General features: G+C 39.9%; 1 protein-coding gene across 3 annotated transcripts in view; it reads left to right on the plus strand.

Annotated features, from left to right (window-relative positions):
• Window positions 1-13,344, plus strand: part of LOC143897549 (uncharacterized) — a 141,617-nt gene that overhangs the window by 63,807 nt on the left and 64,466 nt on the right. For 2 of the 3 annotated variants that reach the window (XM_077406337.1, XM_077406338.1), the window contains exon 1: window positions 5,423-5,748. The exons of the other annotated variant lie outside the window; for it this stretch is intronic. In XM_077406337.1, coding sequence (XP_077262463.1) covers window positions 5,566-5,748 — 183 coding nt within the window. In that variant the 5' untranslated portion in view covers window positions 5,423-5,565. Of the gene's footprint in view, window positions 1-5,422; window positions 5,749-13,344 lie in introns of those variants that run through there. 3 annotated transcript variants of the gene reach the window in all.

The raw sequence follows: 13,344 nt of genomic DNA on the forward strand, positions 1-13,344 counted from the left end.
TTTACCGCCGCTTAATAAGCCGCTACGAGGAGGACCTACCGTCGGGCCCTAACTGCGTGCGCAATAAATCTCGTAGCGCAACGCGCGCGACGGCGACGTTACATATGCGAATTGCGCGATTGCTCGAATCTGCGACGCGATCGAGCAGGTGGTGGCCGCGGCCGACTCCTCCGGACTCATGGCTTCTTACGAAGTAAACGAAGGTCACATCGAGCGTATGGTCACCTTTCGCATTTTATGCTTCGATTCAGGAAGATACAAAAATTTTTACCTAAAACAATTCGCTAACATTTTCTTGAATCTCATAGCTTAATACACCGAAGAAAAAAGAAACAGAACTACGATAACAGAGATTATCAGTTAAGGAAATTATAAAAAATCATTTTAAAATATAAAAACTATATATTTCTTTTAAAAAAAGATAGCTGGAAAAATATCGGAAGAACCATGTGTCTTGAGCTTAAAGTTGAATTTTGATGAACGCATCAGAGAGGTTTCACAGCAACATTTCATTAGCAATATCTTTTCACAATTCGCACGAAGTTGATAATTAACAAGATTGCAACGCCATTGCATATTACTTTTTCGATGTTATTGCAAACTTTATAAGAAACAACTTTATCTTTTATCGCTGTTTTAAATTTTTAATAATGTTCGATCATTTTGAATCTTATCAAGTCGAAAATACTCTCTTCGATTATCGCGAAGATGTGATAAGTTTTAAGCCTGATCTACAATGTGTTCTTTGCTTTCTGTTTTCTGCTCTTACCTCTTTGCGACTATCTCGTATTTCGCAATTCCGTCGCGCGATGCGATATGTTTTTTGTTCTCTGTCGCCCAAGATAAAAATTGACGAACTTCAGAAGAAACAAGAAACATCACGTTACGCGACGGAATTGCGAAATACGAGATAGTCGCAAAGAGGTATAAGAGCAGAAAACAGGAAGCAAAGAACACATTGTAGATCAGGCTTCAGTTTCATACGCGAGTGCGTCGAGTACGCGTTATCGGCGACTCGTTATCGAGCCTAATGACATGTGAGCTGCATGTGGGTTGGATAAGAGCAGTGGACCAACCCCATGCATGACTGGGCATCCCTTCGAAGGCTCTCCGACAAAAAAAGGGGCGAGCACGAGCTGATGTAGGACGCGGGGGCAATGAAGTTTTCCGTCTTTCTTTTTTCTCCCGTTTCTCTTCTTTTATTTCTTTTCTTTCGGTAAATCAGATACAGCCTCGCCTCTCACCTCTCCCGAAAGCGAAGAGCAACAGTTGGCGAGGAGGAAACATCTGTCGGTTGCAGCGCATGCGTATCCTTCAGGTAAAAACCTGAAGGATTGGGGTTCAGGGATTCTCAAATTTTCGGAAATTTAATTCGCGAATATTGGATCATATAAAAAATGGAGCTAGTACTTTTAACAAAAAGAAAAAACTAAACGTACGATGCAACTACGTTATATAGAGAAAGAGACGAAAAAGAGAAATTTAAAGTAGATATAATTTATTGCAATTTAAAATTAAATTGGGGAAAATTTATATTACAAATATAGAGAGACATTTTATATATATTTTTTTTAAACTTTGAGGTGTTGAAGCTGAAGATTAGGAAAATGAAACTATATAACATGGTAAAACACTCAGCTCGTTGTGGTGTTTTATTAGAATTCCCTTCGTCTATATCCAGCGATGTAACTTTAGAAACGACACGCTCAAGAATTAAGACCGAATGATGTCGACGAAGTGCGGCACTTTGGATTTTCGACCAGCGTAACGGAGATGGTTGAAATGCGTCGTATTTGCCGCCATAGAACGATCTCTTGCCGTGGAAAACGATGTGTTCCGTTAATTCACATTCGTCGAATTACGACGCTATAAGGAATCTGGTGATGAGATATCTATTTTTGTCAGTTGATATGTTTATTACATTGTAAAAATGAAATAGAAGAGCAGTAAAATATAGAAAGTACATTCCTGTTTAATATTTGATAGATATTTTGTAACAATTAAAATTAGAAAATGCTGGAATGTATTTTAAAAACTGGTTAAAAGTATTCCATTATAATTACGCGCGTTAAAATTAAATTTTCTCGCACTTATACAAACCTTATAATTTACATGCACAATTTACCGCTTCGTACTTCTCAGGGCATTTCCTCCCGAACTTCTTGACATCTGCGGCGAGACATGTATGTTGAAAAGTTTGTTCGACAAGTACCGGTTGAAAAAGTTCAGGCTAACTTATGCCGCGTCATTTATTTAGCCATCTTGAGGGCCTCGCATGACTCACGCCGAAATTACACATCCATTTTCGCAGGCGAAGGGTGCCGCGAAACACCCTTCATTATGCACATCGGCCGCGCTATACGTATAATCGCACGATCTTGTATCGATTCTAATGTAAATGTACCGTTCACCTGAGTTTTTTGTTAGTCATAAACACGGTACTCAACCCGATCAAAGCCGGCTATATTATCAAATATAGATAATATAGCCAGTTCGTAATTTTAGTTCTTTCTTTGTTGCTCAATTAAGTTGAAGCTTACTTATTTTATTAAATAATAATATTAATAGACGTAGAAACATTATTATTATTCCTATCATGAATTGCTCGTCATTTTTGGTTAAGCTATTAGTGATTATTTAAACAAAATATAGAGCAAAAATTTTAATGTTCCTTAAATGGTTAACGAGATGATATGTGTAATGTATTTTTTATTATATATTCCATTGATTTAAAAATGGAAAAGATTATGTTTAAACATTATTTTAAAAAAGTTAAATTTTTATGGTTAGCAAACTTTTTACGTTTCCATTTAGGTGTGTGTAAATGCTTGCGGCTGAATATTCATACGTGTGTCAATGCCATTAGGCCAGATAATCGCGCGAGTTCCACAGGAAACGTTCGAAACTCGTGATCAAACGCAGAAACCGAGAAAATGACACGTCTTCGCCGCGACGAGAAACGAGTTAGGCCGAGCAAACCGCAATATATTCATACTTTACGAAAAGAACCTTCGAGGATTATGTACAAAGTTCTGCGAACTTACATAAGTAGACAGGTCTATTTTTTTACTTCTCTTTGAATCCGTGGTTACTCGTCGGCAATTTAATCAACCGACAGATTTTTGTCGTTTCCGCAACGCGACTGTTTTTGTTACGAAACAGATAATATCGTAATCAGTTTCCAAATTTGACATTTAAAACGTGCTTTTATCAATGATTTCATTACTGTGTAACATTATTTTCGTGTTTATTGTTAGGTAATGATGTTACATTTAACAGTATTGTTATAGATTATATATCTATAATATAATCTATAACGCTCTTTATTCTCAGAAAGCCGGACACTCGATATTCATTATTTCTATTCCGAGGTTCGTGTCCGTCGTGTGAAAATGCGGCTTCGTAGTAGAGAAGGCAGATGCACCGATAGGTATCGAGTTTCTTCAGCTGGCCTGTCTCGTTTTGCTAGATGTCAAGGTCTTTAATGTTTCGAGCGAAACTTCCGATTTGGAAATTTGATAAGGGCGGAAGTAAGACGCTTCGATAGTTTAAACTATTATTCTCGCGCGTAACAAGTCCTTCAAGGTTCACTTATTTATAGTTGAGACCTCTGAGAACATTATACAACGAAGAATCCTTCGTGGGAAATAGAATACTATAATTAACTTTCGTACTCAATGAAATTATGTTTGTGAGCAACTACAGAATTTCTTTCGCAAATACAAACGAAAAAGTGCGAATAATGTTAGATTTTTCATTTAATTTACTTTTTTTTTTAATAACAGGTGCTTTTTCTTGATGTTACATTTTTTTAAATCTTTAGAATAATTATTTTAATCTTATATTATTGTATGAAATGCAAGCAAATTAGATTTATTCTTTTATTATTTTGAAAGAAATCATATATATATATATATACTTAAAACACAATTTTTCTCAATATTCTAGAAGCATAAAAATTGATAAACAATTCTCTTTTATACAATCTACTTTTTATCTAATTACTCAGGCTAATACTGAAGAACTAATAATATAATCAATCAGCACGTATCTAATTAGCTCTAAATGTTATTTAAAAAAGATGTTATTGAGATCCTCGATAAAGCGCTTAGAAATAGATTGCTACAAACGAGGACGAAGCGTGCAGGATCGAAAATTGAAAGACGATTTTGAGAGACACTGCGTATCTGTGCCGAGCGCCACGCGACCGGGTCGTCCGGTCGGGCCGGGTGCCGGGTGTTGTTGAAATCAACGTGGTGGGGTTCCTTCGACGAGCCTACAACCGGAGCCTTATGCCTTCAGTCGACTCTCGGCTCTCACTGCGACTCGAGCCGACTGAGATTCCATTAATTGAGTATCGAGCAGCCCGAAAACGCGCCTGGACGCTTCGCTTCAGGTGCGGGGCTATCCGTCACATTGAGCAGAAGGAACAGCAGCAATAGCAGCAACAACAACGACAGAAGAAGAAGAGAAAGAGATAAGGTTCGCAGTTTTTCAATTACGTCACATACTTGGCAACTCGGGGAAGTAAACTGCGTGGGATCTGATAAAATCTCGTAGAAGATAAAAAATTGCGTCGAAAAAGCTTATCGAGGGGAAGTAAAGGGAATCGAGGGAGTAGTGGGGAAGGAAGTATCCTGCCCGCGAGTCGTCGAGCAGTGCGATCGGGACTTGGCGCGAGTCGACAACCTCGAACCGATCGCGACTGACCAATAGTCCGGTTACTCCGATTCAGGTCGATCACCTCCACGATTTTGGAGCCCACCACGTGCTGTACCCACGATTAGTTAATAACGTGGTTGGCAGGATCGTAAAAGAGAAAAGGATCTAAAAGAAATCGTCAAAAACCGAGCGACTAGAAGCGAAAGAAAGAGAACGGACAATCGAAGCAAGGGGGAACCCAGTCGATTTGCAGAGGGTGCGGCTGGGGCCGGAAGGGTTAAATAGATGCAGGAATCTGCAGACAGCGCCGTCGTACTCCGCCGAGAAAAAACATCAGATATCTACGCTCGAAGGAACTCGCGTGAACGTGCCCGAAGGACGTTTCCTGATCGAACAGATTGTGCTCGTGAATTCCGATTGTTTTTTATAACGTCGATAAGGGATAATCTTTTTTCCACAAGAAAACTAGCGGAGAAGTATTGATTCAACTTGCTGGAAGCTTTTATCTAATTAATCGCCGCCAGTAACAATTACAACGCGTCTGAAAATCAAGACAGATATTCGCGAGTGCTCACAAAATAAAGTGTCTTTTATCTCGTAGTTGACAAATTTCATCGAGATTGATAAATAATTGATTCTCCCGCTTAAAGACTCGTTGAAAGACCTTCTTAAATTTTACAGTGCTTGATAGTCTCGTATATGATATCTATAGTGATTTAAGCAATAATATATTCGCAAATAATCGAATATATATTTAAAACGTATTAGTGTTTGCAATTTTCACGATCGAGGGATTTCGATCTGAGACTCGTGCGATAGTTTGAACACATTCGGTCTCGCTTGGATGACATCGGCGGGGATCTAACAAGGTTTCGGTAGCTTAAACGGTACGACATCACGAATATGTTGTGCGGCACGTTTAAGAAGAGGAGCAGACATCTGGGGGACGAGTATCGGTTGGTCAGATCGAACACCATGCCGAGAGTAGTGTCGGGGCCGAGAGACGTCAACTTGATGTCTGTGCGGAGAACAAAGTCTACGAGGACCGCCGCCGCTCGACCCTTGATCAAGGACCTATTGCATACGGTAAGGCAGGAACAGATAAAATGATGATAAAACTATTGGGATTGTCTGCCGCATGAAAATTTATATCGAATGTGCTGGCGCGCGGAATTTTTTATCAAAAATAAGACAGTTTTGGGATACGGATAGAACTCTGCATTGACGCTTGTGTTCGTAGATTTGGTAAAGAAATGAAACAGATAAATATTTTGTGATGTCTATGAGTAAAATCAGGGACCCAAGGCCTGTGATTGCACGATTGTTATTTTCTTTTTTTACATTTGATTTATAACGGTTTCAGTCGTGCATTAAAAATTTTTGTACCAAGTAACATTTACGAAAATCGATGACATGTTGAGAATGCAAACACAAATGTACAGCTTGTTAACCGTATCGAGTTAAGAACGTCGCGTCGCATAGACTAGTCAGCCGATTGATCCTCAAAGGATTCGGACCGTCTCAAATCTACATACATGAATACGAATGCGTCATGGAGTTTGCATATGTATGTCGGCTACGGCGTCGCGCCGTATTCGTATGCATGCATTTGTCCGTATAATTTACGACGCCGTATGACTTTAACTCGGACGTAAACGTCATGCGCCAGGGGTACATCTTTAGCCGATTAATTAGCGATTTCGTGTTCTTTTTTCGACAGTAAAGCTCGTAACAATATAGCGTGACTGATTAGATAAGATTTTTAGTGCTTATTGTCTCGTTGGGAGATCCCCGATGACAAGGACAGCAACCCGATATTGCACCCGATATATTCGACCGTTTTCCGTCGATTATTTGCGAGGTCTTATTAAAAATTCACTTATCTTGAATTCAAATGCGCGGAGAGATCGCTGCATCGAATCTTTTGGTAATCGATACGTTCGATCCCGCGATGGGTCTCACGCTTTTTTTCGTTCTTTTCGTTCTTCCCGAAAGCATCGCGTTGCTTCTTTTTTCGATCTAAATCCGGCAGCGGCGAGGCGCCTCGGCGCCGCCACCTTGGATTCTCCCGTGGTGCCTGCCTGGACCGAAAGGCAGAGACCGACTCTCGAAGTTCGCCTTATAAGGTGTTCCGCGGGATGCCCAGCGTCCATTAGAAATCCTTTTGTCGGATCCGATCTCTTTTTCCGGCGGATTCTCTCGAGGGGCCACCTCACCGCTGCGGCATTCGTTCCTTCGGAATCATTCGGAAAAAGGTGCGTGTCGTTTTTCGAGAAGGACCGTATCGTATTCTTAAAGTGTACCAAACGTGAAAGAACGAATTGTAACATTGAATTGTCGAGCATAGTAAAACTGACGTAGCGGTGCGGCTCGATGAATTGGAAACTTTTCTTCCGGAAATATTTAATTGTCTCTAAAATCTAATATCACTTTACTCTCGGATCAAAGATACATTTGGATATTGCGGGGAGTCTGTAAAAATTTAATCGAAACTAATTCTATTAACGTAGAGTATAGTAGCCGCAAAATCCATAGAAATAATTAATAGCGATCAATATTATGGCCGGTAAACACGGTAATTCGATGTCGTTCACTCCTATTATCCGAGTAGCCTCTTTACCAGCCGCTGATTGGCCGTTATCCATAGACGGGGATTTTTTTACTCCGGGTAGAGAGAATTTTAATGCATAACTGGCGAGGATGAGTTCATGAATATGCACATAAATATAGAGAACGAGCACGGGCGCGAGGTGCCTTTTTTGCGGGACTCTCGAACGTTAACGCGAAAATATTCGTTGCGCGGTTTGCGCCGGACCGAGCGCGCCTTCCTTGCCGAGGGAAGAAATTTTGTCCGCGGTCAAAAGGACATCGTGGAGTTCGCAGGAATTTGATGCGTGTATATATTGAACTTGTTCAAGTCTGCAAGTAACATATACGAACAATATTCAGAATGCATCGATAGGATTTACATATTTAATCCTGATATCTCTCTCTCTCATGTAGTAGAAATATCAAATATAGATTTTATAATTCGCTCGTTTAGAATTAATTACGGTAATTATGATAATACTACGCAACTTCGATAAGATTTACAACCATGTTTTTCGCTAATTATGTATGCGATGAATTTTAATTTGATCATCGGAAGATACGGAAGTCTTTATCTCTATATATAAATTCTGAATCAAAAGAAATGAGAAATATTTTACTGTATATATCTATATATTTATCATATTTTATTCTATCGTTACATATTCTTGGCAATATTCTATTCTTGTTAAATTCATGGTCATTACACTCGACTCTAAAATATTTGTGTAGCACTGTTAAACAAACCAGTTTTTTCTGATTATAATAAAAAATCGACAAGTATAGTTACTTTTCAGCCGTTTGCCCGTTTTTCAAGCGTAATTTTGCCTCGTCGAGGGAAAATATCGCGAAGCAGCGCGTTAATCAGCGCGGTTTACATCCTGCCATTCGCGAAAACCAAGGTCGTCCGCGAGGTTGTAATCGGCGAGGCCGCGGGCCTTTAGACAAATCGCGAGAAATTTCTAACGATGTTCGCGCATAAAGACAATAATTTCGCTTCGAGATTTCGAGGAAAGAGACGAAACGAAGAGAAAAAGAATTGGAGCTGCGGAGAGAACGCGTGCATGCGTTTTTTTCGCCGCTGCAATTTGTGTACCTCCGCCGCCCTTTGTTCGCGTCTCTTTTTTTTTTCCAACCCGCTCCTCCTTCTGTTCTCTCTCGTCTTCTTCGTCCTCCCGCGCCGCCGCGAGATTCTCATCCTCCTCCGCTATCCTCTTCGTCTCTCGCGAGATATTCCGGCGCATTCCTGATGCGTATCGTGCCGCTGCGATTTAGGCCTCTCCCCCTCCCAGTCAATAGCCCTTACTGCCCTTAAGCCCGTGTCACACTACGTATCGCGGACACGGAACGGATTGGGATTACGGATCGCGGATCGGATGTCAGCCAATCACAGATGAGCTGCTCGTCTATGATTGGTTGGATTACGATCCGCGATCCGCAATCTCAATCCGATCCGTGTCCGCGATACGTAGTGCGACACGGGCTTTAGGCCCTTGTTAGGACCCACTCGGCAAGCTACGTATGAAGTATTAGTAAAATCGAAATATACCTAGGTATTTAATGACTGAAATTAGAAAGTTGAAGGGAATAGACTTTTGTCCAGGAGAAACATTATTTCACGATTTATCGAGTCTTTCAAAAAGCATCCTGTACATCTAAGCGTAACGTTACGCAATTCGTTTTTAACGCGCTTTTTTTCACCTTCCGGTTATCGGGGCTGGTAACCTCGAGGGTAACCTCTTATTAAAATCCATACTGCATTCATACGAAACATTTCCTCCGAATTGCGCAATTAGTTCTGCATCTAGTATGTTAATTTTGTTATAATTACACCTGACGGCGGGTATGTTTCGATAAATACGTTGTTACTATATTATTAATCTGTGAGCGATCGCTAGATGTAATTTACAGCCCGACGCGACGGCTCGATTTACTTTCGTTCGTATTTATTGCAATTAATTTGATAATTTTACTCGCTATATTCCGCTTTCCAGCTAATCAGCCAAATAACCATCAGGGTATCACGTATCGCCACGTCACGAACAAAAAGAGTAACTCATCATACCTGCTATGTAACGAGTTGCATATCGATTTATATGTGAAGTGCAAAATACGCAGCCAACGCACGAAAAATCGCACATTTATTTTTGACATAAAAATGAGTAGACGACTCGATAATGGATAAACTCTGCACTTTTATTATCTAATATAGCTTATTAGTTAATGTTATAAAAAGTTAAACAAAGTACACTTTACCTATAATCCACCTATAAATATCCATCTCTTTACATAGCAGATATAATGAGTTATCTTTTTTGTTTTTTACGCTTATAGACTTAAATATTTACGAGATGAAGTTATAAACGTTGTTGCTGCACAAATGCAGTCTATCATTATTTTATATCATTATTTGATCGTAAATTTGCCATAATTTTAGTCTCCTTCTCTTTTTCTTTCTCCCTCTTTCTCGTATTATCTTCTTTCTTATTATTAAATTGCCGTCGATTTTCTTGGAAATTAGACGATCGCGAATCGTTCTCGACGACGCGGCGGGCGGCTGGCGTGTACGCTATTAACTCTAATTAGCGATTATTAGAAGACATTCCGTAGAGAGACGGCGCCGCAAATTGAAGGCGGCGCAAACCGGTGTGAACGACAGAACAACGAGGGCGGGGGAGACGAGAGTGGGTATAACGGTCTGATTAAAACAAATCGTCGACCGAGAAATGAAATTGCTAGTGCGGCCAATGCGTCGAGATAAGCGGTCTTTTGAACCAATTTTGCTCCGTACGGACTATTGCGAAAAGAGCAATTTATTGCAATCCTTATTTATGTTTCGACACGCCTCTATAAGAACTTGAGAAAAGTAGAAATAAGAAAAACATACTTTTTTTAAGCGGAAAGAAAATCTCAGATTAAAAGTATTAAAGTCTGTTTAAGGTAACCGCGAAGAATATAGAAAAAAATCTGTTAATTATATACTGAAGTAATTTTATTAATTTTCTGCTAATAGTAAAAGAATTAAAAATTGCGTACGAAATCATTTTTCAAGTCGATGCGTGAAAAATTTGCATCGGTGCGAATGCGAATACTGACTCGGCGATTTTATTGCGACGAACGCCGAATTGGGCCCAGACGAGAAAACGGGTACACACAAAGTGTCATCACACACTGATGAAATAACGCTCGTACCTCGCGGGATATGAGACGCTTTCGCGCGTTCAATAACGGCGAAATAATCGTCGATGGTGCAACGCATTGCATAAGCTTCTTATGGTACGACCTGATTAATTGCATCAAGTGCATTTTGAATAACATAAGCATGTAGTACAGTGAGCATCTCTCGTTTCTGGTTGCATCGATAGCTTTAATTAACTGATTCTATATGTCTTTCTAGATCCACCTATGAACAGTTAATCAAACATTAACCGTCGTTGATGTTATAATTTATTTTAACTATTTATGATTTATTATTTGTGTGATGTTATCTATTGGATTCTTAAACATTTTTACGTTATCTTAAAATAATAAATAATAATAAATATTAAATATAATTTTTTGGGCTGATTATAGATTGATTAACTCGCGCAGCGCGTATTTTGAAGACAATAATATTTTGATATATTTGATATATTTATTCATTTTAACGAAATAACGTCGTTGAGAAATAAAACACGCGTACAAAACGCGCGTGCGAGCGAGCGTATATTCGAGGTGCCGTTGACCTCTTATATTTTACCAAAACAACAGTATCTTATATCTACATAACATTACACACTTTAACTTCGTATATGCAAATGCGGATGCAGCGTCGAATGTGGGATGAGAATGGGTCCGGTATACGAAAGCCTCGAAATTCTTTCGCAAGCTAACGTGGGAGCTAACGAGACGATTCGTGGTACATACAAGGCCCCATATAGGTGCGAATGAGAACAATATTTCGAAAAGGAGGGCCTCACCCGCACGACCCCTCGCCTTTTCCCTCTCTCCAACGAGTTCGCGGGCTTTCGAAACGCCTAATGCATTTCCTTGGTTCGAGCTTGATCGATCGACAACTCGCTACGCGCCACGTTAATAACAACTAGATATTCTATCTCTCTTTCTCTCTAGCTCTATCTTACTCATACGAGTGAGAAGTATCTGAAGGAGTTTTATACGCGACATAAAACTTCCACCTCCGAAATGTCAGCGTGAAGACGCTGAGCCGAATACAGCCATTGTATACTTAAGTTATGCGTGGCTTCGGAAATTTTTGTCGGATTCGTTATACGTACAACTTTCCCGTTCCCAAAGCAACGGGATTGTCTTTCAACTTCCAGCTACCGCCTTCGCGTTTCTTATTCTAAAGAGTATACCAAAACCGTTGCTCATTTTAGATGTTAAAAGTCGAATGAAATTTTACGAGTCATCAATAAGTTATAACTGTCGAGCGATTGGAAAGATATGTTAATTGCTAATGAGTTTAAAATTGTTTGAATTTAGGAACAATTGTTTAGGACTACATAAAATTGCCTAATTTATTAGATCAAAGTGGGCTTTATTCAAATAGAATTTTATAATCTGAACTTTTGTATCTTGAAATATTCTCGGCCAGTTCGACGAAAAAAATTATATATTTCTCTCTTTAAAAAATTAAGGTATTTCCGAAATATCGCAACAGCACGCGTAATACAGAAGGTACCGAGATGCAGCGGTATGGAAATTAACCAGTCGTTTTATTACTTCTTATTGCGACCATATCAACCTTTGTCCAACGATAGGCTCACCGAGCGAGTTGTATTACGCAAGGGATTTGCTTGCAAAAGGGATAAGGCAAAAAAACGCTGCATTACCTGAGCCTGCTTAACATAATGCGTGCATTGATACGTTCACTATACTTCAGTCACCTCGGACTTCACGCTGCGTTCACTTATAATGTTAGTCATTAGTCGACCGATTTGCCGTAGAAAAATCGGTTGAAAGTCAATCGCACGTTTCTGCGGGATACCCGATCGTTAGGAAGAAACATAGTGAAGACGGTAAGAAGATTCGAAATATATCATATGCTGTTTCTTTCATATCTAAATGCATAATCATTAAGTGTACTGGTCATGCGGGTATTGAAGGGTTATACCAGTAAAATTTTCACCATATCGCAGACGTTCGTACATACATATATCTATCAATATCGAGTGAAATCGCAATCGAAATGTTTCACACACCGTTCGCCGAAAGGAGGACTTAACATTCTTTGAATATTTTCAGAGGAAAACATAACTAGGTAAAGATTTTGACCATGTGGGTTAGTTGCTCCTTTCGAAAAGTGTCTTGTCCTGTCGGATCTAAAGAACGGATTCTCGAATGGGCGCGGCGTAATTTAAGATACACGGAGTTCTCACCCTCTGCAGCCCTAGATATTATAGTGAACAGATATGTTTCGCGGGCATCTGTGGTAGATAAGGCGGTTTCGTTGCGTAGCCAGGTCGAGTGGTAACATCGTGTCCGGCTGACGGAGGCGAAATCAATTAACTTCGGCAACACATGCGTGCGTAACATACGAGTGCGTCTCGCACGCGCGCTTGCGACGTACGCGCGTAGTATGCGTAATACGCAACGTATACAGGGTGCGACAGAAATTGTGGGCCTTTCTTCGATCTCTCGATATATATATAAATCTTGATTCTTTTTCCGGTCGAAAAAAAAATTTATTTTTAATCACGTATGATTAAAGAAATATATATCGGCGATATCGACGCATTTTTTAAATAGCTTTTTCGCTATCTGCTATTCAGAGAAACTAACTTCTGAGACACCCTGTATATTGTGGCCTGTATGAGGCGCCTATAACGCGTGCATTTGCCGCGTGGGTTGCTATGGGCAACCCGTGACTAACACACGTTCCAGCATCACGTCTCTCACCCTTCTCGTCTCACCCTATCTCTCCTTTTCTCCTTCCTTTCTCTCACTCTTTTCTTTTCTCTCTCTCTCTCTCTCTCTCTCTCTCTCTCTTTCCTCTCTGTTTGTTTTTCTCTCTCCACGTCGATCTCCCTTTTGTCGTTTCTTCTCTTTCTGTCTTGCATCGGATTCAGTGACGTACAGTCACCGCGATGAAAC

The sequence above is a fragment of the Temnothorax americanus genome, unplaced genomic scaffold (assembly GCF_048541705.1).
Source record: "Temnothorax americanus isolate GAGA-0224 unplaced genomic scaffold, ASM4854170v1 Scaffold20, whole genome shotgun sequence".
Classification (NCBI taxonomy): domain Eukaryota; kingdom Metazoa; phylum Arthropoda; class Insecta; order Hymenoptera; family Formicidae; genus Temnothorax; species Temnothorax americanus.